General features: G+C 40.6%; 1 protein-coding gene across 2 annotated transcripts in view; it reads right to left on the bottom strand.

The window, feature by feature from the left end:
• CUBN (cubilin) overlaps positions 1-21,758 on the bottom strand; it is a 273,783-nt gene that overhangs the window by 128,492 nt on the left and 123,533 nt on the right. For both annotated transcript variants that reach the window (XM_064479416.1, XM_010992039.3), the window contains exons 32-33: positions 1,933-2,092; positions 140-253 (exon numbers count right to left, since the gene is read on the bottom strand). In XM_064479416.1, the coding sequence (XP_064335486.1) occupies positions 140-253; positions 1,933-2,092 (274 nt within the window). The remainder of the gene's footprint in view (positions 1-139; positions 254-1,932; positions 2,093-21,758) is intronic.

The following is a 21,758-nucleotide window of genomic DNA, read 5'->3' as shown; positions in this document are numbered from 1 at the left end:
GCACAGCCGGAATTGAGACTTCCAAAAACAGAGGTGGAAGGCCATCAATTGTTCACATGGAGGACATAAAAACATGAGTCATAGATGGACTTTCCCACAGACACGATCCATCCTGGATTCTTTTTTCCCTGTTACTTACATGGAGGCTGAGCTTGAATGGTCCAGACACAGTTCTGATTGTTTGGATAGTTGGCAGGAAACAACGGAGAGGATATAGTGTCGGCAGAGCTGGTGAGGATGTAGCTGCCACAGGCTGAGAAACACACACACACACACACACACACACACAGGTCAGATACATCTGGTTTCTACTGGCTCTACAAGACAGTTACTTGCTGAATGAAAACGTAAATGATGTTTCCCAGTTTCTAAAATGTCAAGGAAGCCCTCTGCCAAGGAAGCGGCACATAAACCATGAGAAACTGGGAACACACCCTACGTTTACAACAGTATTCTTCAGTTGCAGGAAGTGGGGGTGGCAAAGGACAGTAGGGTCAATGGCTACAGATTGTCCAAATCAGTCAACAGAACTCTGGCACTGATTCACTTACTCTGCCCACTGGTAAATGACAGGCAGAGAGATAATCTCTTTATGAACAACTTCTTTTTTAGGAAAGTAAATACTCCATTAAACTAGACTTCCCAAGGGCAGCTGTGTATCATCAGGGAAGTTGCAATGCTCTGCAGGAGTAGAAGACTGGAAGCCAGCTGGGGTGTAAGAGGCACCTCGCAGAGGAGACAGTGGCTGAAGGAGGAATCTGGGGGTGAGGAACGGTAGTCCAGGGAGAGGGCAGCTCCAGCAAAGACAGACGGGGGTAAGAGCTGCACCACACAGACTTGGCTGAAGTGCGGGGGGCTTGCAGAGTGTCTGGGTGAGGCTGGAAAAGCATTAGGGCAGAATATGGGCCTGTGGGGAACATCCAGAGAAGCTTGGCTCTGTTCTCCAGTCAGTGCGGAGCCAGGACAGATGCTGGAGCACTGAAGGTCACGATCAGAACTCACCATTGTAGGTTGAAGTTTGGAGGAATATGGGAAAAGAGTGGGTGAGATTGAGGAGGATGTTATAACAGCCCAGAAAAGACCTACTGGGGATTTTTTTTAACTATGAAGCAAAACATAAATGATTAATGAAATGAAAAGAAAAAAGTGTTAAGAAACTATTCTTTCTTTGAAAGAACTTTGCAATCTGTCTTGCTCCAAAATCTAAAGTTGCGTCTTTGAGAGAGTTCAATCCAGAAATTATTCCTAGCCAGGGCTCTTTACTATGGAACACAAGCAAGTTCACTGAAACAGACTAAATGACTAAACAACCACACTTATTTGAGATGAAAGGATCATCTGAATAAAAATCAGAGGTGTAGGGAAACCGACAGCAACCCCTCCAGCTCTGGGTTGCATCCCTGACAGGGGGATAAAGGGTTACTCTCTGAAAATCCCAGATGAAAGGCAATGGAAGAACTGAGAAATGATGATTTAAGGAAAAAAACGATGGATGGAAAACAACACTGATTCTTCACTACATTGAGGGTTAGACTCTGACTCTACAAGAAAGTCTTATTATTTATAGTAGTGTGTTTCTTAGCCTAAAACCTTGGATAAATGCTAGATAATTTATCTATGAATGAATAAATTTGAATAAACACTTCTTTAATAGTATCTCTAATAGTAAAGGTACTTTTAAGTATCATTTTGAAAACTTGTTTGAGAGGTCAGAGACCCAAAGGAAGTTAGCATCATCTAAGTTAAAAAAAGGCAAAGTTAAAAGTATCAACATTTACAATCATTGCAAATCATAGTTCTGTTCTGCTGAAATTGTTGCATGTTAAGTACAAAGCTGGGACCAATTTCTGAAGACTGATCTCATTTTATTGCAGCACCAACAGGGACCCTTAAGAACAGTTTGTGCCTCGGGGAGACCCACATGGTACTTGCCTTGTCTGAAGCGAGCTCGGAACCCCCTGCTCTGTCCAGAAGGGCCAGACTGAAATCGCACGAAGAGGCTGTTCCCTGTAGAGATGATGGGGTTACTCAGCTGCTGTCTTCCACACACACCGACAAGACGGGTGGTCGCAGAGCTTAAACCATCAAATGCCTACAAGGAAAGACAACAGGGAACATGGTGGTTCAGAATGCCAGATGGGCATGAACATGTTTCCATGGACCATCTGCACATTGGTGAGCTTGTGGAAAACGCATTGGCAGGATCTAGTGCTTTATTTTGTTGCTTTGTGATACAGTTCCATCATTGTGTCTGAGTATTTGGCCATTTCTAGGGGCATTCTAGGAATTCTGGTAGGAGTTTCTGTCAGAGAAACTCATCATTGGATGGCTGGGTATCTTTATAAATGCCATCCCTTTTGTAATAGAAAAGAACAAATCTGACTCCATATTAGACCTGTTTCTTTGGCTTTAATCCTGTGCCCTGTTTTCTAGGATTAGTCTTACTGGTTCTGCACCTTTTGTACAACAATGTTGCCTACAGCCTGAAATATACAGGAGAGCCCATTCTCAAGACTCTGATCCTTAGGGATATTAATTAACACTTTTGCACTTCTACAAAGATAACAAGTTGCAGAATGGAAAATAGTATTTGTTTTGTTGGAGGTTTGCAGGGACACCATGACCTGACCCACATGGACAGCTGTAAGAACAAAGGATTCCAAAAACAAAGAATTCCTACACCAAGAAGTTTGCAACAACCAACCAGACCCCCTCCCCTTTTTTAGCACAAAAAGAGCCTGGATTCTGACTTGGGGAAGATGGTTCTCCGAGACATTAGTCTGCCACCCTCTTAGTCTGCTGGTTTTCTGAATAAAGTCATTATTCATTGCCCCAACACCTTGTCTCCTGATTTATTGGCCTGTTGTGTGGCGAACAGAATGAATTTGGACTCAGTAACACTTTCATCACTCTTTCCCTCCCCTGACTCCAGTGCTGTTACATCATGGGTATATGCACAGCATATGTTAAAATATTTGATGCAAGAATGAGTATAGGAGCAAATAGGTAAGAAAAAATGAGTTATCATTCACTTTCAGAAACCCAACATTTGCTGCAACTTTTTGCTCTTCACAGAGTCATGGTTAAGAGGAAGAGAAATGGTAGAATTCCTTCAAATGATATAATGATGTGAACCTGATTTAGAAAATTATGTCATTATTAAAAATAATATATGTATATATAGGCTCTGGTCTGTCCCGTTCTGTACTAGGACTTAGCTGACCTATAGATGCCAATGGAATAGAGTTTATATTACAGACATACAAAACTGCTGCACTGGTTGGTGAAACTGAAGTTTTGCTCATTTCCTTGTGAGTTTTTTAATGCTCTTACATGCAAACTGGGGGGAAATGAGTTCTTTTCTTTGGATGATGATAATAATAATAATAATAATAATAATAATAATAATAATAATAATAATAATAATAATACAACAACCATTCATTAACTGCTTACTATGTGCCAGAAACAGGATTCAGCATTTCACATACACGATCCCATTTACTCCTCCCAAGATTCCCTCCATTTTCAAGAAGAGGACCACTGATGCACAGAGACCTCAACGACATGACCAAGTCACACAGTTCCTAAGAGGGAGCAGGACATGTTGAGCCAAACAGCTAGATTCTAGAGTCTAAAGATTTAAACCTTTCATTTCATCTAGTGCAAGATACCAATTAAACTCACCAACCACTAGGGTGAGATTAAAGGTATTAAGTTAAAATATGACTTTCATGCAAAATAAACTTCCATTTATATCTCATAAGAACGTCTTGGGGAAAAATAGAAAGTTCAGGGATTTAATACAAGGAAGGTACACACAAATGACTCTAGAATACCTAGTGAAGATTATACTCAGCGTTCTCTTTAGCACAAAAGTATGACTGGGAGGCTATTCTCAGTGTGATACATACAAGCACATGAATCAGACAGCAAGAGGATTTTTAACTTTTTAATGAAAGCTTTTACAATGATGAATTTTAAATAAATGTGGTTCTGGAGCCTCATTTCTTTTCTTTTTTCTTTTTCTTTGCATCATTTAATGTTCTAATTTTATCTAGTTTTTTTGGAGGGGGAGTAATTAGGTTTATTTATTGGATTACTTTTTTAATGGAGGTACTGGGGATTGAACCCAGGACCTCACACATGCTGAGCATGCGCTCTACCACTTCAGCAATACCCTCCCCAACAATGTTCTAATTTTAAATCTACCTATCCAATAAAACATTAAAATTGATTTTATTCAACATTTAAAGATTGATTTAAAAACTAACTTGTATATTCTTAACCAATTCAAAATATAGTTTCCAACCTAGACTGCTTTTTTGAACACCTTAAATCGGAGCCAAAAGAGTATACGAATGATCATCACAAAACCTCTTACTATGTTCACACTTCAACCTGCTCTCAAATATTACCACCATTGGTTTAATCCAAGACTTATTTATCTCTGTACTTGGTTTTAAACTTTCTTAAGGTTATAGCTATAACAACCTAGGATTTCAGTAATTTTATATTAATACTAGCTTGCTTTCAAGAATACCTTCTTAGAACATCACAGGGGTCTACAGAATATACCAATGGACTTTTGGTCAAAACTACTTATATAAGACTTCTTGTTTCTCTCAAGGTGATTTGTTTGTCTGAAACAGCATTTCCTAAACTTTAGTGGAACTTGGGTTCTATGAGGTTTATAGACTTCCCCAAACAAAACCACAAAAAACACCACCACCAACACACACAGATTCAGAGGAATTTTACAAGTCCACGAACCCACAAAGGCAAGCCTCTTCTGGTTCCCTTTATTTCTCTCCAAATTCAGAGGTCTAGCGAGTAAGTAGATATTATACCTTCCCTTTCTAAGCTGTCTTTTTCTCTCTCAATGGCTGTACTCCTCTTACGGCAAAGTAAGTAAGGTAGAAATTTGAGGCTAGAACCTTCCGACAGTCCCATGAATGAGCCATTCCCCTAGAGGCTCTTGGAAAGAACACGTCTTCCAGAAGGACTGCATGCTTCCCAGCCCCTCCCACCCCAGAGAGCCTGGAATTACAGGACTGTGGCTGAAGTGCATATGGCTTGGGCATTGCTTCACAAGGAAGTGATGCAAAGTAGGTTCCCAAATGTCCCTAAATCAAAATTATATACCAATGGCACCCCAAATTTGATTAGCATGTTGTAACTTTGTAAGCATCATCGCTGATACCCTAAACTAGTCCTCAACACCATGTGACTTTTTTTTTTTTAGTGAAGAAAGTGAGACTTCACAAATGTGCTATTAAACTACTGTCTCATCACTACCGTCTCATCCAATGGAAGGTGGTGACAGTGGAAACTTTGATCCAAGATCATACAGCTAGTGAGTGACAGAACCAGGAACTTGATTCTTCTCTCTCCAAATGCTACACTATGTCATGTTACTTCTTTTTAAAATGTGTGTGATGGTCATTAAGTTATACTTTCATAAAATGGTAATTAGGAAGATATAAGACCTCAGGTTATCAAGGAGACCACTGGGGTCTTTTTTTTTTTTTTTAACAGTTTGGAATAACAATTCTTTTATTTGAGAGTGTTCCTAACACTCATAAGCTTTAATTTATACAATTATTTTTAAAAACTGCAGGGAAGAAAATACAAGAAAACTTATTGCTATTTTTAAAATTCTAAATTCATAAAAAATTATCAATACATATTTCCTTTACTTCCATTTAGTTCCCAAGGCAGAGCTAGCATATTATATCATTACTGGCTACACATACAACATCTTCATATAACTTATGTCTTATTTAAGTCTGCTGCCAAGAGTTTCTTAGGCCTGGGAATTGACTTTCTGATCTGTTGCTTAGGTGGTAAAAGTCACAGAAATACACAAAACAACAAAACCTGTACATCGCGATGAACTCATTTCTCGGTAACACTAGTAAAATAAATTTTTGCGATTCAATCTACAAAAGATGAAAGTAGCCACCATCCCTGGGAGTTCCAACTACAGGAGCTCTAAACACAGAGGCAGATCTGGTTAAATGGTGATCTAATTTCTACGAAAAAGTTAATCAGTGTCTTTGCAAAGTATCCAGAGTTTTGTCAGATTTCCAGACACCAACACATACATTCAAAATACCTAAACTTATATTGGTCACACAAAATAGGAGGGTTTTTGAAAGAATAGAACCAGGCACATAACAGACAATAAATATCTGCTGTATGAATAACATACATAAGAGCACATGGGCCTCTGAGAACAGAGGACTAAGGTTGAGGAAAACCCAGAGTTAAGAAGAAAAGCTGTTCTTTCTCCCATGGATTGGGGTGTATAAACGCAGAGCAGGCATGAGAGTGGGGAAAAGGCTATTTACATTGGGGAAGAGGTCAAATGGGCTGTTTTTCTGGGCCCAAAGGGCAGGGGAGGAGGTTCCAGTCAAGGACAGGGGCCATGCCACACACACAGCACCCAGGTGCCTTCTCTCTGGATGTCCTGGGTGTTCACCAGAACGTGAGAGAACGAAGATGGCAGAAGACGGATGGAGGACATCAGACCCACATCCCAGAGTATCCAGAACACTTGACATGATGGTGCTATCAGGGACCCTCTACACCCTGAGCTGTAGCCGGAAGTTAGAACTGAGCCAAACATTTATGAATTTTAATGCCTGACACTTTAGAATGTTAAGGAGATTTGAGCAAATGTCAACCCTTTTTCAAAGTTGACATGTGTCAACTCCAGCACAAAGTGATGAGGAGAAAAACCATTCAAGTGAGAGACCAGCATCGATTCCTGAAAATATTTATAGAGCCTGTGGTCAGAGTCCAATGACTGGTAATTTGAGAAGATAAAGGAGCCAAGCAGAGGGAAACTTTCACCTTTCCATACACATACTGATGATGGAAATACAGATTATTTAACAGCATGCATTATTTAAAAGCAGGTGGCAGAATTCCTTTTACAGAGAAAAAAGAGAAGGTGTTCATTTAGCAAAACCTCCTCACAGGCTCCTGGAAATTGACTGACTGTGGTTGGAGAGATGTTGTAGTGTGTTACCGTGAACAAGTCTCTCTCCTTCTGTCCTTTGGCTTCCTAATCTGTAAAATGGAATTGCTGTGAGGATATAGCTCATATTGTTCATTAGGATTAAATGAGTTAAAAGACATCAAGTATTTAGGATCATTTCTGGCACATACTACGTACGTAATAGATATTAGCCTCTGCTGTTAAAGGGAGACTGAGAGACAGCTAAATTGCTGATTAAGAAATGAATAAAACATTGGAGGGAGGGAACTAGAAAGCCATGGAGGCAAAGACAAAAAGAGGTCCAAGGCGGAGGTTCATCCAGCAATATGGGTGAGGCAGGAGCCTGCATTAGAGACATAACCCATGGAAATTACCCAGTTGGGCAGCAGGGGTTGAGGGTGGTAGGCAACCTCTGACTCGGCTCCCAGTGATTCATGCCTTTGTGCCATTTCCTTCCCTGGAGTGTGTGATGGACCTAATCACTTGTTTCTAATAAACAGAATAAGGTCCAAGGGATGGGATGTCACAGCCATGATTAGGCTGTGATGGATGGACTCTTCCATCTGCTAGCACCCTCTCTAGCTGGCCCTGTCTCTCTCACTCTGTACTGTCGGCTCTGATGAAGCAGCCTGCTATGTTGTGGGATCCTCCACCGAGAGGCCAGTGTGCCACGGAGCTGAGGGAGGCCTCAAGCCAATAGGCTGCAAAGAACTGAATCTGCCAACAGCCAGGTGAGATAAGGCCCAGCAGGTGAGCCACACCCGGGCTCCCGCCCCAAGGAAACTAAACCTGTTGCTGTTTTGAGTCCTGAAGTTTGGGGACAATTTCTTCTGCAGCAACAGAGAACCAATACAGGGAGCATGAAATGAGGGATTGAGGAAGGAATGAACACTGGATTTTTTAGGGCAAGAATGTCTCATATCACATGTTATCAACTGCTACACTGCCCTTTGCAGACATCGCCTGCCAGGGACTGAAATATCTAGCCAGAGTCTGCTGCACAGAAGAGCCTCCTGTGCTTGGGACTTTGGAGAAATAAAGAGGCCTACTTTCCAACGTTCTCTTAACAAGGGGCAGAGAGGATGGGAACAGCCGTAAGAAGCAAGTGACAGAGGCCTTGAGATGTTAACAAGAAAGGTACACACGGATGACCACCACACCTCTGCCTCCTCACATCTCCACTCAAGAGCCCCTGAAACTATTAAGGGGGATGATGGGTTTCCTAGACCTCTGAGTGTGCCCTTCCTCACCTGGAGCGATCAACTGTGTCAAACTCTCCTGAAGGGACCAACAATTATTCATGGAACTTAGTGGCTTGGAAGTCACAGGAGGTCTAAGGGGTTGCTTGGGTGTAATGACGGGGAAGTTGTAGAGCGGGTTGAGTTGTGGGTGCAAAGGGGGTAAATGTAGATGGTGTGGCACCTGTCTCTCATTTTTGAGACATGGCTGGCTCTTCTAGGGTTGGAGTAAGGAGTCACCAAGGTGATATGAAGTGCCTGGCATGAGACATGTACTCACTGAACGTGTTACCCTTATGGGAAATTCTGTTGTTTTCTTTTTTTGTTTCTTCCTTATTTCCATGGGCAGTCGGGCTATCACAACTTGTTCAAGAATTTGTATGATCCATTGACATACCAGGTTGAGATGGGGATGACAAGACAGCCAGTCTAGTTCAAAAAGAGCAGTGATTTTTTAAACAGCTCTATGTTCCTCTCCAAATATCTTCCTGACAACATATACCCCGCTCCACAACACAGCTTCAAAAATACTCACAAAGTGGAGTCTAAATGTCCATCGACAGATGAGTGAATAAAGATGATGTGGTATACATACACAGTGGAATACTACTCAGCCTTAAAAAAGAATGAAATAATGCTATTTGCAGCAACATGATTGAATCTAGAGGTTATCATACTAAGTCAAGTCAGTCAGACAGAGAAAGACAAATACCATAGGATATCACTTATATGTGGAATCTAAAAATGATACAAATGAACTTATTTATAAAATAGAAAGACTCATGGACGTGGAAAATAAACAATAGTTACCAAAGGCAAAAGGTGAGGGGAGGGCTAAATTAGAAGTTTGGGATTAGCAGATACACACTACTATACATAAAATAGATAAACACCAAGGTCCTACTGTATAGCACAGGGAACTATATTCAACATCTTGTAATAACTTATAATGGAAAAGAATATGAAAAGGAATACATATATATGTATATAACTGAATTACTACTCTGTACACCAGAAACTAACATAATATTGTAAATCAACTATACTTCAATAAAAAAAAATTTAAGGGAACGTGTACAAGAATGTTCATTTCTATAAGGGATGCAGGAGCACAGTAGTAGAAGCAATTTAAATGGACATTAACAGTAGAATGGGTATGTGACTCATGGTGCATTCATAAGGTGGAATCTTGTATGGGGGCAAAAAGAATGCATTAGATCTGAATGCATGCAGTGTAGACAAGTGCTCAAAACAGATTGTTGGATGAAAGGAGTGAATGGAAGAATATGTTATGTAATAAAAAAGAACAAACCTGACTCCATATTAGACCTGTTCCTTTGGCTTCAACCCTGCACCGTTTCCTAGGCTCAGTCTTGCTAGCTCTGCACCTTTTGTAAAAGAATGTTGCCTAGAGCCTGGAATACACAGGAGAGCCTATTCTCAAGGCTCTGACCATTAAGGAAATTAACACTTTTGCACTTATATAAAGATAACAAGTTGCAGAATAGAAAATAACATTTGTTTTGTTAGAGGTTTTACAGGGGCACCATGACCCGACCCACAGCTTCAAGAACAAAGGATTCCAAGAATAAAGAATCCCTACACCAAGAAGTTTGCAACAACCAACCACACCCCCTCCCCTTTTTATTTCTTTTGGGAAAAAAAAAAAAAAAAAGAACTTGGAGTAAATATGGTAAAATACTGAGATTTAACAGGTAGGATTTTTTTTTTCCTGATACACTTTACACGCATTATGTAGTTGATACTTTTCTACATACTTAAAATATAATAGAGTTTTCACTGAAGAAAAGACAATCTACTGTTCAGCCATAAAAAAACAACAACATAACGCCATTTCCAGCAACATGGATGCTCCTGGAGAATGTCATTCTAAGTGAAGTAAGCCAGAAAGAGAAAGAAAAATACCATATGAGATCGCTCATATGTGGAATCTGAAAAAACAAACAACATAAATACAAAACAAGAAACAGACTCATAGACATAGAATACAAACTTGTGGTTGCCAAAGGGGAGAGAGGTGGGAAGGGACAGACTGGGAGTTCGAAATTTGTAGATACTGACAGGCTCATGCAGAATAAACAAGATTATACTGTATAGCACAGGGAAATATATACAAGATCTTGTGGTAGCTCACAGTGAAAAAGAATGTGGCAATGAATATATGTATGTTCATGTATAACTGAAAAATTGTGCTCTACACTGGAAATTGACACAACATTGTAAACTGACTATTACTCAATAGAAAAAGTTTAAAAAAAAAGACAATCTATATAAAGGAAATAATGCTCTTCACAGCATTATTATAAGAAAAAACAGAAATAATCTAAGTGGTCAGTGATAAGCTAATATTAATTTTAGTGTTCCCATAACAATATAGGGTCAAAGAAACTATTTTTAAGAAGTGTATTAAATAATGCTAAGTGAAAAGGGCAGGATACAAAATGATGTGTTGTATTAACTAACTATCTGCCTGTGTATAAGTGTGTATGTATGCGTTTGCATGTGTGTGTTTCTGTAGGAGATAAGCCAGCATGTTCATAGTTTGTCTCTGTATGGAAATATTACGGGTGGCATTAACTCCTTATTTTTTTTCTTTTCTGGATTTCAGAAATTTAGTATGAGGAACACATAAAATAGCATACATATTTGTTTAAGTGTTCAGATCCCTACAGAGATGTGAAACCGTGCTAGTCAGATACCAGTGCTGCAGTTTCTAAACCATATGGGTGGATTTTAATGCCATTTAATCTAGCCTTCTGCTGCCTGATGGGAATGTATCAAGTTCACTGGATACGGCTTCTGTTTGAAGATCTCCAAGACGTTTGTTCATTGGCCAGTATCTACAACTGTAGTCCAGACTTGTCTGCAGGCTCCAGGCTCGCATATCTGACCGCATTCCAGAATCCCTGCTGGCATGTCTCATCAACCCAGGAAGTCAAGGTCTCAAACTGGGTCCTCTCCCACTCCTCCCCCTAATGCCTCCTGCACCTTCTTTTCTTGCCTCAGTAAATGCCAGAACCATGAATCCAAGTGCCAAGCTATTTTAGATCACTTAAACGTTTAAAACATTTTGAGTTTAAATCTCTCAAACTCTAGGGACCCCTTCACATCTTGCCTACATCACTACAGCAGCCTGAACTTTCTCCTGCTTAATTTTGTGTCCCCCTTTAAGACAGCCTCCCAACAACTACCACTGTGCAGTGTGTTTTCTGAAGTGTAAAATCCAACATGAAACGAAGGCAGGGTATGCTGATCGATTTTAAAATCACCCTAAATAAAGACAAGCAATCACTGATGCTTTGCTTAAGAACCAAAGAACAGTGCCAGATACAGGGACAGCACGTAGCCCACAGCCCCTCCCCTACGACCAAAGCCCTGGCGGATGGAGTGACCCGTGATCCCCTCCCTGAAACAGTCATCCCTCCCAGGGCGAAGCACATGATGGAAGGGGGGAAATGAACATTCGCTTCCTCAGTAATGTTTGTATGATCGTTTCTAGAACCTGGAATATATTCCCTCAGATTGTGGGAGAGTGGGAGGTGGAAAAATATTTCTACCGCATCTTTTATCTTCTTGTTCTACTAAGTTTCATCTTCCTCAGGGAAAAAATAAACCAACTAAATGTGTGAGTTAACGTTAGTATAAACTGGAGTCAGAAGAATCCATTTTCATTCAAAACCACAGCACGGTTTGCATTCCCCAGAGTAAGCCAATGCTTCACCTTAACTTCAGAGTTAAGGTTTCCACGCAAACAAATTATGAACGTATGCTTTTCTTTTTCTTTTCTGCACTATCACCTTTTTCATTCTTAACTCATTTGTGAGTCTTCTGTAAGGTATCAAAATAACACACTTATGAAGTGAAAAAATTCACTGAGATGATATATAGAAAAATGTGTGAAAATTTTTATATTTTAAGATTAAAAAATTAAGATAAAAATGAGTCTTTTCATGAACTCATCATGATAGTTATCTAAGGGTCACAAATTTTAAAAAGATAAGTTAAGACCTTTAACATGGTACCAACAGTAACAGAAGCAGTAGTGGTATTAACAGAAAAACCAGAAGTAGCTAACACTGATCTGTACCAGATAGTGTGATGAATGCTTTAAGTCATTTTTAAAAATTCAATCTTTCTTACAAGCCCATTTCACAGTTGGTAAAACTGAGGCTCAGAAAATGTAAGTAACTTGCTCACAGTCACACACTGAGTAGTGTGAAGCCAGTGTCCTGTCTGTCTAATAGCTGACCAATTATCATGAAACCAACCCAAAAGAGAAAATCAAGCTTTATTCACTGAAAATAGAATATTGAGAGACCATGATTCTAGGAAGCTAAGGGAAATGTCTTAGAAAGATAATCATGGGAACAGACTAGGAGTCTCATTCACTTACCTAGACCCAGAATCAAACATCCTTAGTGGCATTTTAGGAAGTCTTACTTGGGGCCTGGGTGGATTTCAGGGTGGCTGGCACCTGTCACACATTCCTTCCCACCAAACATGCACGGGATTCCCAGCGTGGCTGACTTAGCAGACTATAACACTGTAACAAAGGGCACAGTGTACCTAACGCTGAAATCCCTGCCCCCTAAACTCAGGTCTACTCTTGGATTCAGACATAAATCCAGCCCTTGCCCTTTCCTGGTCTAACCACAACCTCGTTGGACCGGCGTGGCCTCTTTTGTCATCTTGCCCATGGCCTAACTGGCTTTCAACCTGGTCTTTACCCTGGACTTCATTTTAAATTCATTTCTCGCGACACACATCTACTGCTTGGATTGCCTGGAAGGTTATCAGGGTAAAAACACGTGGTGGAAGATAAGATCTCAGGGTACAGAAGAAATCATTTACATCAGGGTGAAAAGTCGATACTGAGGATGACAGTCCGTGAAATGCATTCACATGTTATATACGGTGCACAGCTGCTAATGCAATTCCCATTTTGGGTGTGGGAATTGCTCCAAGATACAGGAAATATTAAGTGATCAGGAGGAGAATCCGTTAGGAAATCATCCAAGCTGTTAAAGTCATAAATGTAGGTAAGGAAGGAAGTGGAGATTCGAGCAGCTTTTCTTGGGGGTGTGGGGGGAGGAAGCATCGGTTTCCTCAGTCAGTGATAGTTTCTAGCTGCACTCGTCTGAAATGAAACACCAAATTCAGTTCACGGCACACATCCAGTGTCAGGACTCTGTCACTCCTATTTCTTTGTTCTGCGTGGTGGCACTCCACCTTCAAACTTTACAGGAGACAGTAAACTCTGATCATTTGCAGTTGCTGCAAGCTGGGACTCAAAGATTCCTGGAAATGTTGGTATGAAAAGAAATCCAAGAAGCTTGTTTAATTTTCACAAATAAACAAGCATTTAAAGAGATTCGGAGCTGAAAGACAAACGAAACAAAACCAAGCTTGTGCCCACAGATAAAGAACAGTGGCTTCAATTCAGTTATTCTTTGCCTTGGGGATGAAAAGTCTCAGCACAGCTTTTGGTAACTAAGTTGGCACGGGGAGGCAAAATGGCCGAGAAGGTTACCCAAAGCAAGCAAAATAAATCATTTAAAAGAGATTTACAATAGTCAAGACATTGAAAATAACCTACATGTCCATCAACAGATGACTGGATAAAGAAGACGGGGTGTGTGTGTGTGTGAGTGTGTGTGATGGAATACTACTCAGCCATAAAAAAGAATAACATAATGCCATTTGCAGCAATATGGATAGACACAGAGATCATCATGCTAAGTGAAATAAGCCAGACAAAGAAAAATACCATATGATATCGTTTATATGTGGAATCTTTAAAAAAGTCTCCAATGAACTTATTTACAAAACAGAAACAGACTCTCAGACATAGAGAACAGACTTAGGGTTATCAGTGAGGGAAGGGGGTGGGAAGGGATAAACTGGGAGTTCAAAATCTGCACCACTTGGGGAGTGATGAAATGTTAGGCATCTTGATGGTTTCATAGGTGTATACATCTATCAAAATTCATTAAATTGTACATCTGAAATATGTGTAGTTTACTGTACAGAAAGTATAACCACAATAAAGTTGTTCAAAAAAAAAAAGATTTTCAGAGATCAACCTCAAGTATCAAATGGAAACTAAATTTTCTGTGGTTAGAAGTTAAGGAGAGAGGGGAAAATGAGGAAGAGACAGAGAGAGGTTGATTTCTGTCATGGATTTATTTGTAAAACAATAAATATTTTAAAAAGAACTGTTTAAGAATTGTCTCTTTGAAGCACTGAGTTCTGTTATTCCTGTGTCTTTGTGCCTGGTTTTGGAAATGATCAATGTTTTAAAAGAAAACACATCATGGGTAGAATCTTTAAAAAAATAAAACAAGAGATGGATCCTGTGTTCCACACTTGCCCTGTCCCACCCTGTGCCTTACTGTCAAACAACATGAACAGCAACAGACCCTGCAGCTTTGGGGTGGGGTGGGGTGGGGGGAATCTGGTTTTCTTCAGTTCAAATCCAATGCTTTGCTTTCTTTCTCCTAGATCAGCACAAAAAGCTTCTGAAAGAAAACCATTACTCATCATGTGCTCCTTTTTTTTTTTTTTTTTTTTTTTTTTTTTTTTGCACTAGGGTCTGGAGTCCGCATGTATATTTTCTCCATGTGAGAGGCTGGGTCTGGACTGTGGTCTGTTTGCTTTTAACTGCTTCTTACTGATTCTCACAAGGCGGACATTCCATTGTGCTGAGCAAAGAGGATGCTGAAATCAGAGTTTGGAGTCTCCCGGGACCCGTCGTGCTCTTTGTCTGACTTCTCTCTTCCCACTCACACTGAGCTGTAACCCACGTTTCTCAGAGATCATTAAGAGCTTGCAGAGCTGCATGGATTTAAGGCTCAGAAGAGTACCTCTCATTAAGCAATTAAGCTGTCAGTCGCAGGTCACGGTAATACTCAGCCTTCGTGAAAGGAAACATAGTGGAGTCATCTTCATGCTGACCATACGGGAGTCCTGCCTAGCCGGTGGGTCCCACTGCCGCCTTAGCAAGAAATGCTCACAATGTGCCATTCAGGAGAGCCGAAGGTCAATCATGGCAGCCACTCAAAAGGGAGTGGGCAGGGAGTGTAAACACATTACCAAAGTAGTTGAAACCTGAGTGCAAGCTGAGCTTTCTGATTAGTTTCCTCCCTGCGATGCCATCCCCACGTCAACAGAAGTAAAAAAAAATCCAGGTACACCAGAAATTGACACAACAATGTAAACTGACTATACTTCAATTAAAAAAAAAAAGAAAGAAAATCCAAGTTCTTTCTTTTTTTCATTATAGCAGCATGAAATTCTAGAAAACACACTTCTGCGATGTTATCTAAGTTCTCATGGGGCTCAAAACAGTGGGATCGTATGTCAGTAATTGTGCCAGCTGCGCTCAACATGTTCCCAAAAGTGTCGCCTGCAATTTTCCACTGAAGCATCGATCACTGTAGGAGCAGAGGCCACAAAAATTCACATGTTCCTGCGTTCAGCCACGCATCTATTTCTAATTTATGCCTCATACAGACTGACGCCGTGGGATACAAAGACGGTTCCTGTGGGCTTCATGAAATGGGACAGAGGCTGGCTATGACTGCTTTGTTGTAAAATTTGCATTTGTTTCTTCTACTGGCTCAAAATTTGGCCTTTAGTTCCACAAAGCCAAGTGACGATGGCTTGGGTTTCCCTTGGGCTTACACTGCCTCCACTTGGGGCCACTGGGGAGGAGACCGACCACAAGACCAGATTCTGTACAGCAAGTGGAGAGTGGATATGATGCCTTCCCCACTCCCGATAGACTTGTGCCCTGGGGGATTAGCAAAGCTTAGCGCTGGGGAGTCAAACTGTGGCCTCCAGAAGGAACCCACTGCTGACATCACCTGACCCTTAGCGTGTTTCTCCAGCTCCCCCCCTCTTCCTACCCACACACACACCACCGAGCTGGACCCTCTCACCCAGATCTCCTCTTTCTGTGTGGGTTCCCCAGGCTAACTAAGACTTCTACAGGAGCAAATTAAGGCCCTCAGGCCGTGGAGAGAGTGAGTGGTGGTGCTGTGCCTGGAAACGAGCACTTAGGAGCGTGAGGTACAGAGCGGACACCAAAGATTGACTGGATGCAGGACCCAGACCCCCTGACGTCAGAGCAGACACACTTTGCACCTTATATTTGAAATCCTTACGCTTTTCCCAATATTGATAAATGAAGTGTGGGTTCATTTATTTATTTGTTTATTTTACCAAAACACGTGTTCTTGCTTTAGGTTTCCCTGCATTTTAGTGCTGCTCCTGCTTATCAATTTCTGCCCGGTCTTGAACCTGATCTGTCTGCACCATGATTTTCTTATTTTTCAAAAAGCAGATGACAGTGAATTATCTCTAATCTCTCCTCTATGAATCTAACATTCTATGTTATCCATGCATTTATGACGATAAACATAATGACTGTTGAAATGAATATTTACATTTCTGACAATCCAAACAGTTACAGGAGTTTTAAAAACCTGGTGGCTGGTCCCATCCAAGCATAATTCACCTTGGTATTGAATAATACACTTGAGCTCTATTTAAAATCCCATGAACACAAACATTATCTGGCAGCATCATTGGCAATGGAATATTTTTCTCTTTGCTAATGACTCCGTCTAAGTAACAGGACCAAGAAATTAATGTGAATGTCTCCAAAATGAATGACTGGTCTGTATGAACTTAAGCCACAGAGATATTATGTAAGATACTGGACTTTAGAATACATTTCACATCCAGTGTCCATCTAGCTATAAAGATAGATGGCTGGTGCCTCAATGCCTTCCTTCATGAACCCCTGGACAGCTAACTATAAGTTGGAGCCAAATTCCAGCCTCCCCAGTACACTGCCTGCCCTGTTCCAAACCTCTGCAGACCTCCCATCCCCATAATTTGGGTCCACTTGGCAACCACACACAGCAGATCCCTGCCCCAGCTTATCTGAACAGTCTTTTTTTTTTCACATTTCTTTATCCTTCTGTAAAGGTGATTTACAAATTGTACAAACAAAAATGACTGAGCTCGTATATGACTTCTGCATTTTTCCATATAAATTTGCAAATCAGAAAAGAAAGCTTATGGTTGGCCATGTGCTCCAATTTCTCACTCTGAAACTATGAAATTTATAGGACCAGTCTGGCCCATCCTCAGGTCTCTGCCCCAATCACATACTTCATCAGTTACTCCACTTATGTCTTACACTCAGCTGGGTTTTTTGTTTGTTTGTTTTTGTCACCAGCACCCTGCCCTCCCAGTATTAAGGCTTCTTCACCACTAAAAAAATATTAACAACTTTCCACTGACCTTGCCTTACCATAGGCTATAACCCTTTATCCCAGGATACTATTCACTTCTTTAATTCTGGGGGAAAGCTAAGAAGTCCCTGCATCTCCTAAACCCATTGTGATGAGGGGGTTCCCACTACCACTCACACCAATCCTACTCCTTACAAGGTCATCAAAGACTGACCCCGGTGGCTTTGTTCCAACCTCATCCTAGTGGTCCTCTGCTGGATTTGATACCTTCGCTCATCCACTCTTAAAATTGACTTCCCTCTTGGCTTCTTGCTACCACTCTCTTCTGCTTCTCCACCAGCTCCTCGAGTACACATTCTAAGTCTCCTTTCCCTTTGTTTCTCCATCTTCCCCCAAAGGGTGGGGTTTCCTAAGAGTTTACTTGACCGTTTTCTCTTTACAAAATACTCCACTATGTGATCACATCTACTTCTGTGCTTTGAATGACCAGCCAAATATACAGACTACAGACATTACCCTCAAATGGATCTGTCCAGCTCAGACCCCATGCACTGAGCCTATCTGTCAAACTCTATAAGGAACATTGTGTAGACCTTTCAACTCAAGTTTCCAAATCAAACTCCGTAGTCTATCCTTTTACTCACTTGCATTATTAGTCACCCATTCTTCAAGCAAAGAGTCTTAACTCTTCATCTGTATCACCCACCCCACACTCCACCATGTAATTAGCCTCCAAGTGGCTACACCAACATAAGGGTTTTCTGGTATGTCCTTTCTCTCCACTCCCAAGGCCACTGCCCAAGGTCTTTCTATAGCTTCCCAAACAGCCTTAAGACCATCTTTTTCTTCTTCTGCCAACCCTATCCTCACATGGCTGCCTGCTATTTTTGTCAAATATAGGTTTGAGTATATTACAGAAAACTTCCACAGAGCATAAAAGAGTTTGTCCAATCTGGAATTTTTCCATAGACCCTTGGTCCCCACAAGCTCCCTAACACACACGCTCCCCAACACACACACATACATTCCAGGGACAACAATCTCCTTTCCTCTTCCCAAATGTCTGTGTACGTTCATACCTCTGGGCACAATTTACCCTATCCTTTCCCCAAAGCCTCCTCTCCTGGCCTCACTACCACATTCCTACTAGTGAAATTCTACCACTTAAATGTCATCTTCAGGGTGAAACCTTCCCCAGCTTCCAGGCCCAAAAGAATCATTCCTGTTTCCTCATGATTATTGTTACAGTTTATTGAGTCCTATGTACACAAAATGCTCCAGGGTGTGCTAGGAGAAAGGTTCATAATTAGGGTCTTTTTAAACTGAAGACCTGGAGGTCCAGGATCACAGGTGGGAAGCCTTGACCCTGGTCCCTAAGCCCGTTGCTCCTGCAAGTGGTCCACGCCACCTCCCTCTTTCACTGCCCCTGGAACCTGCCTCCGCCGGTGGGCTCACTGTCAGCATCATTATGACTACAACCAGCATGAATGGAGGACTTTCCATGTGAACAGATCACCTGCATGATCTCAAATGTCCCATAACAAATGTGACACAGACACTCTGACCACCCCCATTTCATAGCTAAGGAAACTAAAGCTGAAAGATTAGTTTTCTCCCAGGTGACACAGCTAGAAAATGGCAAAATTTAGGACCACTCCACCACAGAGTGACACCTCTCAACCACGGCACTGTGGTGTCCCACATTGCTGGTATAGCTCAGTTTTTACATCAATGTGTTGCTCAAGTTCTTAGCAACTTCTGCTTCTGATATTCCATCTCCCCACTGGTGTGGAGGCCCCCAACTACTTCATATAAGATTCCTTGATCCTGACAACCTGCCTGGACTATATAATCTTTTGTCTTTTACCATATCTGCCAGACCTGTATGGGGGTTAATTTTTTATCTCCATGCCTATGATCAGATCATATTGGAGGTTTCACTTCCTCCTGTCTGATGCCTCTCACTACAGCTTGTGAAGTTAAGCCCAGCTGCGTGTTGAGATATGGCAGTGGTGACTAGAAAACCTGGTCTGTGTATTTATATCTCACGTAGGTGGAAAATCCTACTCATGACCACTGGCAGGAAATAATGCAGCCGTACTGGGTGTGCCTTTGACCTAGGCTTTGTTTTGTTCACACACCTTTGTATGTTGAATTTGATGGATTATGGAATTTACCAAAGAGAAGAAACTTTACCTGGAACCGTACAGGCTGGGGGAAGGAGCAAGTGATGGACAGATGCCAACCACAGGCAAAACTATTAGATAGACAAGTTGTTTCTGTCCCATTCGACCTTTCTTGAAGGCGCCTCTACTGCTTCAATGTTTTATTTCAACTTCATGTTTAAAGGCTATTTTCAGGAGAGTGCAGAGTTCCTGATTGATAGTTATTGCCTTGCTTCAAATTTGAGGTACTATCTTACTGTCTTTTTTCCTTCCAATGATCACTGTTGAAAAGTCAGTGTTCAGCTTGCCACTTCCTAAAAGATAGTTTGTTCCCTTACTCACCTACTTCCCTGGCTGACTGTAACATTTCTTTATTTACCTTTACCTATCTTAGATAAGTATATCTTTCTCTTTATCCTGCTTAGCTGTTTGGGTTCCTTGGGATTCTTGTTTTTATAGATTGATGTCTTTCATCAGTTTTGGAAAAGTCTTAGTCACTAGCTCCTTAAATATTGCTTCTGGTCCATTTATCTTTTTTCCTCTTGGGACTCCAGTAAGTTTATGTTACAACTTTTATATGTGACCTCTATGTGTCTTAACCTCTCTTCTGTGTTTTTCATCCTTTTGATTTTACATGAGTTTTTTTTTTTTTCCAGATAGATTCTTCTGACATCTTCCAGTTCACTCATTCTCTCTTCACCTCTGTCTAATTTGTCTAATATGCCAAAAACAAAAACAAAACCCTTCTGCTGAGATCTTAATTTCAGCTTGTGTATTTATCCAGTTTTATAAATTCAGGGTGTTTGTTTTTTTTTTTTAATATTTACAATGTCACTTTTTATGATTTGTAGTCCTTGCTGAAAGTTTTAGGTTTGACTTTTATCTCCATAAGCTTAGTAACTATAGCTGTCTGCTAACCTGTGCCTGGTAATTTTAGCAGGTGGCATATTAGTGTGTTATTTTCATGGTCTGTTATTCATGTTGTATCTCATTTATGTTGCATTGTCTCCTCATATATATGAATATCTTTGATAGTGTGCTTGACATTGCATATGAAAATTATTGGTAGAAATGTGGCCTTGAGTGATTTTATCTCTCTTTGAAGAAGAGTTTAAATTGCTTCTGCTAGCTGTCCAAAGCCTAGATGCTTCAGCAGTACAGGGTTCCCCTCACTGTTCTATGGCTTGAGATTTGGAGGGGGAGGGCACTGAGATGACTTGAACCTGGGATGCAGTCTCTATGAAGGCTGTTTTACTTTCATTTTACCTAGGAGTCAGGATAGTTTACCAGGACTTCCATCCTATTCAGGTCCTGGACTCAAACTTTGCTCTTCTTTGCCCTGAAAGGCTCTCAGAAGTGCTGCTAACTCCTTCTGCATCAGCAAATGCCCCAGGGGCAAAAGCAGTCCCAAATACTAGGCTCACGTCTCTTTAAATCAGAAATTTAATTTTGCAAGTTCTTTGTTGCATTTAGGGAGATGTCTTAAAATATCATCATTAAAATCGTCTTAATCAGGAGTTACAAATATGGAAAGTAGATGTCCTACACCTTAAGTTTGTATAATGCTTTGCCAATTTAGACTCTGATGACTCATTTTAAAAGGTTAATAAGGTCATAAATCAATGATTAATAAATTATAATGATTTAATCTTGAAAAATAATACTTGAAATCATACCTTTAGACTGGACTACTTTGAAAATTATGAAACAACTTTTGAATTTTCTTGAGTTAAATGTGAAAGCTAGCCAGTTGGGATTTGTGTAAGAAAGTGTCAGGAAACTAAAATAGAAAGATCCATTAGCCAAGAGAACCTGGTTTATATTTTAATGAAATGTCTCTAAATACAAATGAAAGATGGAAAAAGTTTTGTTTAAAAAAAAATCAAGTGAGTAAAAAAATTAAATTAAAAACAAAAAGACAATTTCAAAATACAGCCTCATTCACTCTCACATTAAGCATAAAGCATTAGTTTCAGGGGAGAATGCATTAAGTTGTTGAGAGCAATAGAAATTTTTGTCATCGAACCAATAGCCATATCCCTTCTCCTCCACTCCTCACTCTTCA

The sequence above is a fragment of the Camelus dromedarius genome, chromosome 26 (assembly GCF_036321535.1).
Source record: "Camelus dromedarius isolate mCamDro1 chromosome 26, mCamDro1.pat, whole genome shotgun sequence".
Classification (NCBI taxonomy): Eukaryota; Metazoa; Chordata; class Mammalia; order Artiodactyla; family Camelidae; genus Camelus; species Camelus dromedarius.
Note: the sequence above shows the minus strand (reverse complement) of the source record. Positions and strands in the feature narration are given on the sequence as shown.